This window comes from Sinohyriopsis cumingii, chromosome 15 (assembly GCF_028554795.1).
Source record: "Sinohyriopsis cumingii isolate HCF-2022 chromosome 15, ASM2855479v2, whole genome shotgun sequence".
NCBI lineage: Eukaryota > Metazoa > Mollusca > Bivalvia > Unionida > Unionidae > Sinohyriopsis > Sinohyriopsis cumingii.
This window is the reverse complement of record NC_142975.1, coordinates 61,328,535-61,341,404: the sequence shown is the minus strand read 5'-3', so window position 1 is coordinate 61,341,404 and position 12,870 is coordinate 61,328,535. Positions and strand designations below refer to the sequence as shown.

The 12,870-nt window shown below is 36.3% G+C and overlaps 1 protein-coding gene across 6 annotated transcripts in view; it reads right to left on the bottom strand.

Moving 5' to 3' along the window:
- LOC149781912 (uncharacterized) overlaps positions 1-12,870 on the bottom strand; it is a 69,124-nt gene that overhangs the window by 17,048 nt on the left and 39,206 nt on the right. For all 6 annotated transcript variants that reach the window (XM_089936116.1, XM_089936119.1, XM_089936115.1 and 3 more), the window contains 2 exons: positions 6,686-6,809; positions 2,446-2,595 (listed from right to left, as the gene is read on the bottom strand). In XM_089936116.1, the coding sequence (XP_089792242.1) occupies positions 2,446-2,595; positions 6,686-6,809 (274 nt within the window). The remainder of the gene's footprint in view (positions 1-2,445; positions 2,596-6,685; positions 6,810-12,870) is intronic.

The following is a 12,870-nucleotide window of genomic DNA, read 5'->3' as shown; positions in this document are numbered from 1 at the left end:
TTGCTAGGAAAGAAATCCAAATGGGAATGAAGGAAGTGAATCTTTAGAGACATATTGCAGCCAAGTTTCTTATACTTCATCAACATGTCTTCTACTAGTTCCTTATAGTTTTCTGCCCTAACATTTCCGAGGAAGTTTGTAGAAACTAGGCGAAAAGCATTCCATGCTTGTTTCGCGTCACCTTCCAGCAAGTTGTTGAACCGGTCATCTTTGAAAAGCTCTCGAATCTGAGGACCCACAAAAACTCCCTCTTTAATCTTTGCTTCGCTGAGTCGAGGGAAGTTTTCATGCAGGTATCGGAATGCTGGCAAAGTCCGGTCAATGGCTTTCACGAAGTTCTTCATCAAACCTAGTTTGATGTGAAGGGGTGGTAGCAAGATTTTCTGAGCCTCAACCAGAGCTGGGTGTTGGATATTCTTCTCTCCAATGGCTACATTCTGCCTGTGAGTCCATTCCTTCCTCATGTAGTGCATTTCCCTTGCTCGGCTATCCCACTCGCATAAGAAACACATGTATTTTGTATATCCTTGCTGCAGTCCCATTAAAAGGGCAACTACCTTCAAATCACCACAGAGGTGCCAGCTGTACTTGTTATACTCAATGGAATTCAGTAGCTGCCTTAAGTTATCGTATGTCTCTTTCATGTGGACAGCATACGCTACTGGAATAGATGGAAGAATGTTTCCATTGTGCAAAAGCACAGCCTTGAGACTCAGTTTCGAAGAGTCCACAAATAGTCTCCATTCTTGTGGGTCATGAGTGATTTTTAAAGCATTCATGAGGCCCTCAATATCGGAACAGAATATCAGATTACTTTCCTTTCTGAAGAAAGGCTCCAATTGCTGGTGGCGCTTTCGATATGCAGTAATTGTGACATCTTCTTCTAGAAGATTCCATTGTTGGAGTCTTGATCCTAGCAATTCTGCCTTGTTCTTTGATAAGTCCAAATCACGAATCAGGTCATTTAGTTCTTCCTGTGTTATTCTGTGTGGGGTTGATGATGCACCACAGTGAAAATCTGGATCACTGCATGCTGATGGACCAGGAGAAGAACAGGTCGACTCACCTTTGTCTTCGTCAGATGAATCAAGAGAATATTCTGCTGGAGGTTCTGGAATAGGAAGTCCCTCACCATGTGGAACTGGTCTCAATGCAGACGGAATGTTTGGGTAGACTATTCTCGACTTCTTTCGCTTCGTTATTCCGCCGGAAAGAGGAGGAACCAAGCAGAAGTAACAGTCATTTAGGTGGTTGCTTGGCTCTCTCCACACCATTGGGACTGCAAACGGCATTGATGACCTTTTGCAATTCAACCACTGTGAAAGCTGTGTTGTACATGTAGCACAGCATATATGCGGAGCCCAAGGCTTGTCTTGGTCACCAACCTTGCATCCGAAGTAAAGATGATATGCCTTCTTCACTTGAGAATTGATACTTTTCTTCTGGTTGGCAAATGTCACTTCCCCACAAATATAGCAAAAATTGTCCGCGGTATTAACACACTTTCGAGGCATTACTGTTCTTTATTGTACGTAAATGGATAAAATAATAAGTTTTATGTAACAGTAGCTTGAACTGTCTCGCACAACGTCTAAAATATTTTAAATGCTGAACCTATCTGATTGGGCTTTATATAGTACACTGCTTACGTCAGCTTCAGCAGCCGCCTGGCATTAGTATAATAGGCCTACACATGTATAGTACACTGCTGACGTCAACTTACTTCAGCAGCCGCATGGCATTAGTATTGCATTGCATCAGAAAATGATGCAATCAACTGTGGATGATGTGAGCATGATGGTATTATGCAATGTTACATCATTATTCCGGATGTTGCTGCAGTCCTACTGGAGAAATTTACACAGTGAAACATAGAAAATGAGGTATATGAATATCTTCAAAACGAGAGCCAATACAAATTTTTCACGGTTATATTCGTGTTCGGCACACCAAAATACTACAGATTAGGGCCTTTTCAAGTCAGTAATGATTTCACTGTTGACCAGTGTTATGGTCAGACGATCTTCTTGATACCTACCTGAAAGACTGATTATGGCAAGACAATCTTCTTGATACCTACCTGAAAGACTGATTATGGTAAGACGATCTTCTTGATACCTACCTGAAAGACTGATTATGGCAAGACAATCTTCTTGATACCTACCTACCTTAAAGACTGATAATGGCAAGACAATCTTCTTGATACCTACCTGAAAGACTGATAATGGCAAGACAATCTTCTTGATACCTACCTGAAAGACTGATTATGGTCAGACGATCTTCTTGATACCTACCTGAAAGACTGATTATGGCAAGACAATCTTCTTGATACCTACCTACCTGAAAGACTGATCATGGCAAGAAAAGCTGTAAATTAAATACACTGTATCTAACTTTCTACAAAATTACATAACTTTCTAACATATAAAAATCAAAGTACTGCACCTGATCAGGAGGAAGTAGTGTGCTGAAATGAGGGGGCAGCTTTTTTCTGCTCAGGTTCTTGGCCTTTATTATCTCTTCCAGTATAACCAGGTAGTTGTTTCTATTCATCAGCTGGGTTGACACTGACAGAGTCTCTTCACTATTAAATGCCTATAACAAAACGACACATTGCCAGATTCATGACCGTATCCAGTCAAGATTAAACATCTACCTTAAAAATATCTTATTTCATCATAAGAAACTCAAAATATTTACCATTCAGCACACTACAAGGTATGTAAGCTGGTGAAAAAGCATTTCACATCGATTGATGATTAATGATCATATGGAATTTTCTAGGTAACTCAATGTGTAAGATGTTGTAGCTTCTTCTGTCAAATTCACTGAGAAGACATTTTCTGGGTGCAATTATCAAAATTATATTGCCTCCTCTTTATATACTGTTCATGGGAGTTATAAAAAAATATTATACAAAGTGTATTTATATAAAATAAAAGGTTTTTTAAGCAATATTCGAGGTGCAATTATCAAAATTATATTGCTTCCTCTTTATATGCTGTTCATGGGAGTTATAAAAAAATTTTTTATATGAAGTGTATTTTGTAGCTTGACACCACAATTTCAATTGACTCGTTGTCACCATACAGTTGGGATACAGAATTTGAGCAGCAACCATTAGCAGCATTTGAACCTGTCTCTATGGATTTTGTATGTACAATCCTGATGAAGTGTGCACCAAAGTCATGTGAACTTGATCCAATTCCAACATCACTGCTGCTTGAGTGCTTAGATCCAGTATTGCCTTCACTAACTGATGTTATTAATACCTCTCTCTCATCCGGGGAATTCCCATCATTTTTCAAAACTGCCATTGTAAAGCCTCTGCTGAAGAAACCAACACTAGACCATAACGATTTAAAGAACTATCGCCCAGTTTCTAATCTCCCATTCATATCAAAACTCTTAGAAAAGGTTGTTCAATCCCAGCTTGTATCTCATCTAAATTGAAATAGTCTTTTTAGCAATGTACAATCTGCATATCACCCTTACCATAGTACTGAAACTACTCTTCTAAAAGTAGTTAATGACATTCTCTCTGCGTTGGATAGCGGAAAGATTACAGTCCTCACCCTCCTTGATTTGTCTGCAGCATTTGACACAACAGACCATGATATATTACTTCACTGTCTCCAGCATGTATTTGGCATTCATAACACAGCCTTACTGTGGTTCAAGTCCTACTTGGTCAACAGGACACAAATTGTATCTGCAAATGGAATACACTCCAGCCCAGTGGATCTATGTTGTGGTGTTCCACAGAGGTCTGTTCTTGCACCTGTTCTCTTCATTCTGTACACTCAGCTGCTCTCAAGTGTCATAGATCATCATCCAGTGTCTCACCAATTGTACGCTGATGACACCCAAACATACAAATCTAGCCACCCAACTGAAGTTGATGTTACCATCCAAGGTGTAGAGAGGTGCATTTTTGATGTGAAATCATGGATGACATGTAACAAGCTGCAGATGAATGATGATAAAACTGAGGCCATTCTGATCACAACACAAAGACTTTCTCATTCACATCCTTTACCTCAAACAATAAATATCAGCAACATCAACATTAAATTCACACAATCAGTACAAAACCTTGGTGTTACTCTGGACAGTACTCTGACATTGCACCAACATGTCATGAACATATGCAAGGCTGCATATCTTGAGCTGAGACACATCAGCTCAATTCGCAAATATCTTTCAGCTGATGCCACTAAAACACTTGTGTGTTCATTAGTACTTTCAAGACTGGACTATTGTAGCTCAATTCTGTCTGATTCATCTCAATATCTACTCCAGAAACTTCAAAAAGTTCAAAACACAGCTACTTGGATCATAGAGTACTACGATCTGAGCACACCTCCCCGCTGCTCTGTACCCTACACTGGCTATCCATTCGATCCAGAATCAAACACAAAATTTGTTCTCTGTGCTACGTTTCATTGTCAGACTCTAGTCCAACATACCTATCCAATTTCACCCATGTGTGCACACCAGCAAGATACTTAAGCTCCTCCTCTGACAATCATATACTCATTATTCCCACTATGAAAACAAAGTCATATGACAGCTTTCTTTTGCATACCAAGGCCCAGCACCGTGGAATGAATTGCCCACTGAACTTAGACACAAAGACACAGTGATCACATTCAAGAGGGCTCTCAAAACTAACTTATTTCGACTGCAAGAACAAACTTAAAGATCTAATAATGTTTCCTACCTGAAATATTCTCAGCATGTTTTTTATTTTTTAATGTTTTTTTCCTAATTTCATGGTATTTGTTTTTGTAATAATATTATTATATGTTTTTTATCTTATAGATGTTGTCTAATGTTGTAAAGCGCTTAGAGCTCCTAAAAATTAGGTGCTAAACAAAGTCCTCATTATTATTATTATTATTATTATTATTATTATTATATGGATCTGATTATTAGTGTGCTGTACAAGAAAGAGTTCATTTTATTAGTGAACAGCACATCAGTGCATCCCCTCAATATATGCACTTCTACACAATTTCTCAGTATGGAGATCAAATTATGCAATGCCATTTTGTGTTCACTTTTGGGTATGTTGTTTATACATTAGAAAACTGCACTTCCAACTTACAGATCATCTGCCCAACAGTAAACCACTGATAATGGGATTCAACCAAAAATTACAGGGAGCTAAATTAGGGCTGTATGGATGAAGTGGCTATGTTTGTATGATGTACTCCTTCAGGAAGTCTGTCACAAAGTAGACTTATACCTCATGTCAATGTGTATGGATGGGTGGCTTGGTAGTGTTCCATGACTTTTAGCAACACTTTGGAGGCAACAATGAGTCTAGTAACACTAGCAGAGTCAGGCACACATACAAGGATGACCAGTCTTATTACACTGGATGAATTGTGGTCTCTGCTCATTTTCAAAACCATTTTATTTTCTCTTGTTTTAGGCTCATAAAAGTCAATCCAGGCTCCATCACCTGTGACAATATAGTTAAAATATTTCTTGTCATTTTTTTTACATTAGGCTACTAGCTGTCTGGTGATCTCAACTGAAGCCTGTTTATGATAAGCCATCAACAAATGTGGGATCAGTCTTGCATGACCTTTCTGAGTGTCACATGACTAAGAAGTTTATTAAAAACCAGTGACAAATTAATGCCTGAGATAATAGATACATCTTCCAGTTTATCAAGACCTGTCATCAAAATCCCTGTTCGACTTCCCACTAACCAGTCACAGAAAATGGTCTTCTAAAAATGGGTTATCTTCCACAGATTGATGATCATGTTTAAAACAATGAAACCATCAACATATTGGATGAAATGACTGAGAATTACACCATAAACATTGCCCAGCTCAGCCCTGATATCACTTGGAGAGTATCTTATGAATTTTACAGTATGCTTTTTGCTCAGTACCAGAACTGTTTCTCCTTCTGAGACATCTTAATGTCACTGTCATTTACCTATGTTTTGTTACATGCATGTATCTGCACATGCTACAAGTAATGTTATCAAGCAGAAACCAGTTTTCTTCTTTCAGTCACAGTGACCTTGACCCCAAATAAATAGGCTTCTTCCTTATCCCCTGCATGCCATCCAGAAATTTATGTCCATTTCTGTGATGTAGAAAGTAATGTTACTGTCTGGAAACCATTTTTCTTTCACTCACTGTCATCTTGACCTTCGACCCCTAATTTAATATTTTCCTCCCATGCTCCATGTACAATTCATCCACTGGTAATGGCAGATGGTAGAGAACTTGGAAAATACATGTGCTTATGAAATATTGTGGAACAAGCACAGTTGTTATCGTCTTCCATCTTGGATTCTTCATCGGGATTCAAGTGTGAAATCAGTAGAACATTTTGTTATTAGGACTACTAAAGTTTTATTCTTGGATTATTTTTGGATTTGATTCTATAAAACCGTGAGTTCATATTTTTTTCATTTTTACAGAATTTTTCCTGGGAAATAAATTGCTGTATTCTTTCAAAGCTTTCTTGTTTGCACTCTTTCTTGTGTTACTGTTTATTCGAGTCTAAACAAATGACATAAGATGAGCTAATGTGCAGGAATCAAACAGGAAACATTTATATCTGTATATACAGATTGACATTGTAAATAATATAATCTACCTGCTGGTAGGCATTTAGAAAGTATATAGCTGCTGTCTGTAAGTTAATGACTGACCTGATGATACCATCCAGTGGGAATAATCAGCAGTTCACCTGTCCTTTGCTCCACTTCAATGTGTTCTGCATTAAGAAAATTTGGATATCGCCAGTGATCCACTTCCTCAAATGCATCAATTGGACTTGGAAAAGAAAAATAAATAACTAGATTAGATTAATATAAAGTCTTAAGATGTGCAAAGCTATCAGAAACAACAGTTGTCAGAAGACACCACCACAGCTATCAGAAACAACAGCTGTTTAAAGACACCACTGCTATCATAAACTGAAACTGTCAGAAGACACCACAATTATCAGAAACAACAGCTGTCAGAAGACACCACAGCTATCATAAACAACACCTGTCAGAAGACACTACAGATATCTGAAACAACAGCTGTCAGAAGACATCACTGCTAGCAGAAATAACAGCTATCAGAAGACACCAAAGCTATCAGACCAACAGCTCCCAAGTACACCAAAAGTTGACCAGTAAAATCACTGTGCTCAATTTCAAAGGAAATCATAGCTTTTTAGGCAATTATATCTTTAATTTTCTTTTTTTCATAGTAAATGTTTACCATCATAAAACCCCACTTAGTTTGCCTTTTTTATTGCACAATTGCATAGGCATTTTGTATCATAATTTCAGCAAATGACAATAGCAGGTAAGTGGGTATTGTAAACAAAGCAATCTAATTGAAGATATACATGGCTGTTTCCCATTGTGATCAATAACATACATATTTGCCTGTAGAGTCAATAATGCATAGACACTGATCCCAAACAAGGAACACAATGAAGCATCCAGTAACCTACTTTCGGAATGATGGCATCTTATAGATCATAGTATCCATAGAAAGGTACATAATGCCACAAAAAAGATTGCTTCTGAATTGCTCCTAACTGTGACATTTCATCAATGTCATTTGATAGCAGAAAGGTAGGTCACAGTGACCTACAAATAATTTACCCTGAGGCTTATATTTTGACATCTTTCAGAAGATACAAACCATTTTTGTATGATCCATGTATGAACGGAACATTCAGTGTTAACAATATATGTATGTCCATTAGTATATTCATCTGTGCATCATACCTTGATTCAGTTTTTATTACTTTTGGTCAGATTTTCTGGCAGTTCTGCTTACAGAGTCTATGAGTACAGTATGGAATATAACTTCAAGACAACTAAACTGCCATCACAAAAGTAGGTCACCATCACCTACAGTCAGGCTTCATTGAATGATTTTACCTTGGTCATTTGGGCAGTTAAGTCATACAGCTTTAACACAGTTCCTGCTTATGTATTTAACCAAATCTTGAAGTGCAAACAATGCTCCAAGCTGCAAGTAAAATGCTTGCATTTCTGACTCTAATTTGGCATTAGGAAAATGAAAATTAAAGCAACCGTAACAACCATAAAGCAACAAATATTAAATAACAGCAACAAATTTTAATTACAAGTATATTCCACCATGCACTAAAAAACCACATGTAATTACACATGTACTGTAATAACTGATTAACTTACTGTTGCTGGCTGAGTTGGCTCCCTTTGATGTTAAAATTAAGTGATTGATTTGTTCTCATACAGGTTGTAGTATTGTTTTAATCATTGGAATGACCACAGTTTATTGCCTGCATTGTTTTGTTCTTTGGTATTCTTTATTTGGGGTATCTGAAGATGTTAATCAATAATATGAAATACCTAAAAATTTGACAGACAAAACCATGAATTTAAGTAACAAAAATGTCCTTTTTCTCACAAAACCACATAAATTGAAGCAAATGAAAAAAAATGATTCAAATGTAGTGTACTAGATTGATAATTTAGTTGCTGCTGATATATTTTCAGATCACAGACTAACATGATAATCATTGTTTTTGTTTAGGCTATTAATCAAACGCTGTTTTATTGTCAGTTCCTTTACCTTTTTCTGGGAAGTCTTCTTCTAATGAGAGTGTTCTTATTCAGGAAGTAGAGTGTGACTTTGTTAATGTTCCTCTCCAATGAGTAAATTTGTCATCAGACTTAGACTCAGCACCAGTGACAGTCGGCACAGTGTCTGTTTTGCCCGTTGAGTGCATTCATTTAATACTAAGCAACAACCTAGTTGGAGACAAGTTTGTGGTTAATCAACTAATGTAACTGACAAGCCTAGTTTGGATCAGGAAGTCGATCCAATTGAAAAAGAATTCCTTGATTTATTCCAGCTTGTGCAGTTACCAGAGCTATGGCAAAGAAAGCTCTTGAGAATGATGTTGATAAGTATTCCTTTAGCTGACACACGTATTGGTCATTTTTTTGATGCGGTGACCTTCACTCCTTGTTTGGATCAATCAGAAGGTATTGATAACAGTGATCCTCTTTTAACTACACATTCTCTTTATTCTAATCAGGATGACAAATGACAATCACTTGTCGTCGAACAAGAAAAAGATCCTGAGATCTCCTGTTTGTCTCAAAGGGCCATTAGTGAAACTGAAGCTACTGAAGTTCCTGTCTATTATTTAATTAAAAATGGAATTCTTATGAGAAAACGGAGACCTCTCAAGGTACCTGCTAATGATGAGTGGATCGTGAACTATCAAAATGTAGTTCCAAAACCTTACAGACAGGAAATACTTAGTCTGGCCCATGAAACTCCTTTGGCTGGTCATTTAGGGATTAATAAAACCTGTCAGAAGATCTTGACTCACTTCTATTGGTCAAAAATCAAATGATGTTTGTAAATACCGTAGATCTTGCCATACTTGTCAAATGGTAGGAAAACCCAATCAGAAGATACCAAAGGCTCATCTACAACCTATTCCTGCTTTTGACGGACCATTTAGCAGAATTACGGTAGATTGTGTTGGTCTCTTACCTAAGTCAGGTAACCAATACCTGTTGACCATTATGTGTGCATCAACAAGGTTTCCAGAGGCAATTCCTTTGAGGAATATTAATTCTAAAACAATAGTAAAAGCTTTGATAAAGTTTTTTTTACTCAATTTGGCCTTTCCAAATCTGTCCGGTCTGATCAAGATTCAAGTTTCATGTCTGGAATTTCCCAGCAAGTTAAATATGAATTAGGCATCCAACAATTCAAATCTTCTGCCTAGGGGCATTAGAAAGATTTTATTGGACTTTGAAAAATATGATTCGGTCACATTGTTTTAATACGGGTAAAGATTGGGATGATGCATTCATTCTTTAGGCTTCAGTCCCTTTGAACTGGTTTTTGGACACACTGTGTGGACCATTGAAGTTGTTGAAAGAGAAACTTCTTTCTAATGAAGATTCTGAAATTAATCTTTTTGATTATGTTTCCAATTTTAAGTATAAGTTGTCGTGGGCTTGCAAGTTTGCAAGAGCAAATCTGCACTATACTCAATAAAAAATGAAGTCAAGATATGATAAAAACTCAAAGGAAAGGAGTTTTCAGCCTGGCGATAGAGTCCTAGCTCTCTTGCCCATACAACAAAATCCTCTTCAGGCCAAGTAGTATGGTCCCTTGATAGGAAAATAAATTATTTAAATTACATCCTAAATACTCCTGTGAGGTGAAACAAAAACAACTCTGCCACACAAACATTCTAAAAGAGTATATTGAAAGAGATAGCCAGGTTAAACATGCAATTAATTTAATTTTATTTGTCCCACTCAGTGATAATTTATGTGAAGGAATATCATGATATTCTACTGATAATGGAGTGACAAATCTTCAGAATTCAGAAATTATGAAAGATCTGGACCAGAAACTTTCACATTTACAAGTGCAAGAAAGAAATGAACTTAAACAGTTACTATCTGGATATGAGCACTTATTTCCTGTGAAACAACACCCATACAGGATGAACCCTCTCAAACAGGAATACTTGAAGAAAGAAATTCAGTATTTACTGCTGAATGATTTTATAGAGCCCAGTAAAAGTGACTGGAGTTCACCATACATACTTGTTCCAAAACCATATAAAACTTTCCGTATTTGTACTGATTATAGGAAGGTGAATAGTGTGCCAAAAACTGATTCATTTCCATTACCAAGAATTGATGTCTGTATTGGTAAGATCGGAAATGCCAAGCATGTCACTAAATTTAACCTTCTGAAAGGATTTTGGCAAATTGCGCTAATAAAAAGAGCAAAGGAAATTTCAGCATTCATGACTCCAGATGGACTTTATCAAACTAAAGTAATGCCGTTTGGGATGAAAGGGTCGCCAAGTAGTTTACAACGCCTCGTGAATATGATTACCTCTGGTCTAGACAATTGTGATGCTTACATCGATGATGGAAGGGCATATAAGCGGGGCCTGTTATTGTTCCAAGAACATAGGGACTTACCCGTACCATTCAGTTAATATTTTAAGTAAAAGTGTCTACCACCACGGGTAGAACACAAGGTAGCTTCCGAATTCCTGCAAAGAATGAAGTTCTAAGGGGGAAAACAAAGGCTATAATACAGTTTCAGAAACAAATGGACAGTAGTAACACTGAGAATTATTAAACACTGTAGAGAGAGACCACTAACTGCTGTATATTAGTTGTCCACAGGCATAATTTCTAGGTCACAACAGCTTCAGATGTCTATACAGCATGGCGTTCATGAAAAGAATGACATATAGGTACATCTACATTCAGGAGATGACCAGGCAACAGAGTGCTGTGCAAAAGGTCAAAGGGTCATACTGACCTTTTCTCCATCATAAGTATGGTATATTTTTGGCATCAAAATAAATTAGCTAAGCAATAGCAAGAGGATCAGTAATTTCTGCTATTAAAATATATTACACTGAGTGTTCAAAAATCTCAGTATTTTCATAGGTGGTAAATCCATGAGTTAAAATACTTAAGTTCTTCACCCACAAGATGAAATATATATATTTGTCACTCATAGTAAGCAAATTTTCTTTTAATTTTATGCTCAAAGGTATAAGCTAGCAAGATGTACTTTATAACAGACTGAAAGTAGCCGATTTCATATTGTGCTTGAAGATCAGTGTCATTTCTTCTATTAATTACTACCAACAAACTGCACAGACCCAGATCTGCTAGCACATTATTTAATGGCATATCTGTATCTATGCAACTTGCAGTCAGATTGTCATATAAGTGAATATACATGGTATAAAATGGTGATTACTAATACATATCCCCATTTAGGTCATTTAAGAACTAAAATTCTTGGAAGACATCAGCATTTTTATCAAATAAATTGCTAAATGTGATCATAAAATCCAACTTGCCACACATAAGGGATGTTAAAATCCAATTATATACAATATAGTAATCACATCATTTCTTAAAATTAACCAGCACAAGTTCGTCTGTGTACTTAGTCATATTTTATCCTATGTACAGCACAGTACTTATTTATCCAGGTAAGCAATGAGGATTTCAATCACACACACACACACACACACACACACACACACACACACATATATATATATATATATATATATATATATATATATATATATATATATATATATATATATATATATATATATATATATAACATTTAAGCAAAAATTATTTTGCTTCCTAAATTTGGTAAATTTGTGTGATTTACTGTAGTAAGATTCAATAATTTCTTTTTAAAAATGAGCATTTTGATTTGAGAATGTACTCATAAATCTGACTCATTCAGCTTTGACTTTGAGTAATAGTGGCATCAATTATGTGTGAATAATTTTTAACAAAATTGAAAGATGTTTATGACACATTATAAAAACAATTTCATAAAATAAATATGAAGAAGAAAAAAATCTAAGCAAACAAAAAGAGTTTGAAAACAACCCACATCATTGAGATTCAATGTAACATCAGTCTCGTTCAACCTGACCTTTCACATCGCTCTGTGATTTCGCCACCAAACAAAGATGTGGTAGTAACTGAGTTTATTTTCTGATGCCACAGCAAAGCTTTCCCCCAAAATTTGGTTAAGTACTTTCATTGGCTGATGTGATAATAGTGATGATTGGATGACATCATATTTAGCATTAACATGCAGTTACATTCATTGATTGAGACATGTCTCCTGCATCAGTGCCTGTTTACGAAATGATGTTTAAAGATATGGTTTTAAGCTTGCAATATAATTTTGGCTTGAAAGGTTTAGCAAAGAACGTACTGGTATGTATTTGGATGTAAGCAGAATTATCTTTTTGTTTTGCTTCAACAGAGTTTGACTGAAGTGTATTCCATTAATGACT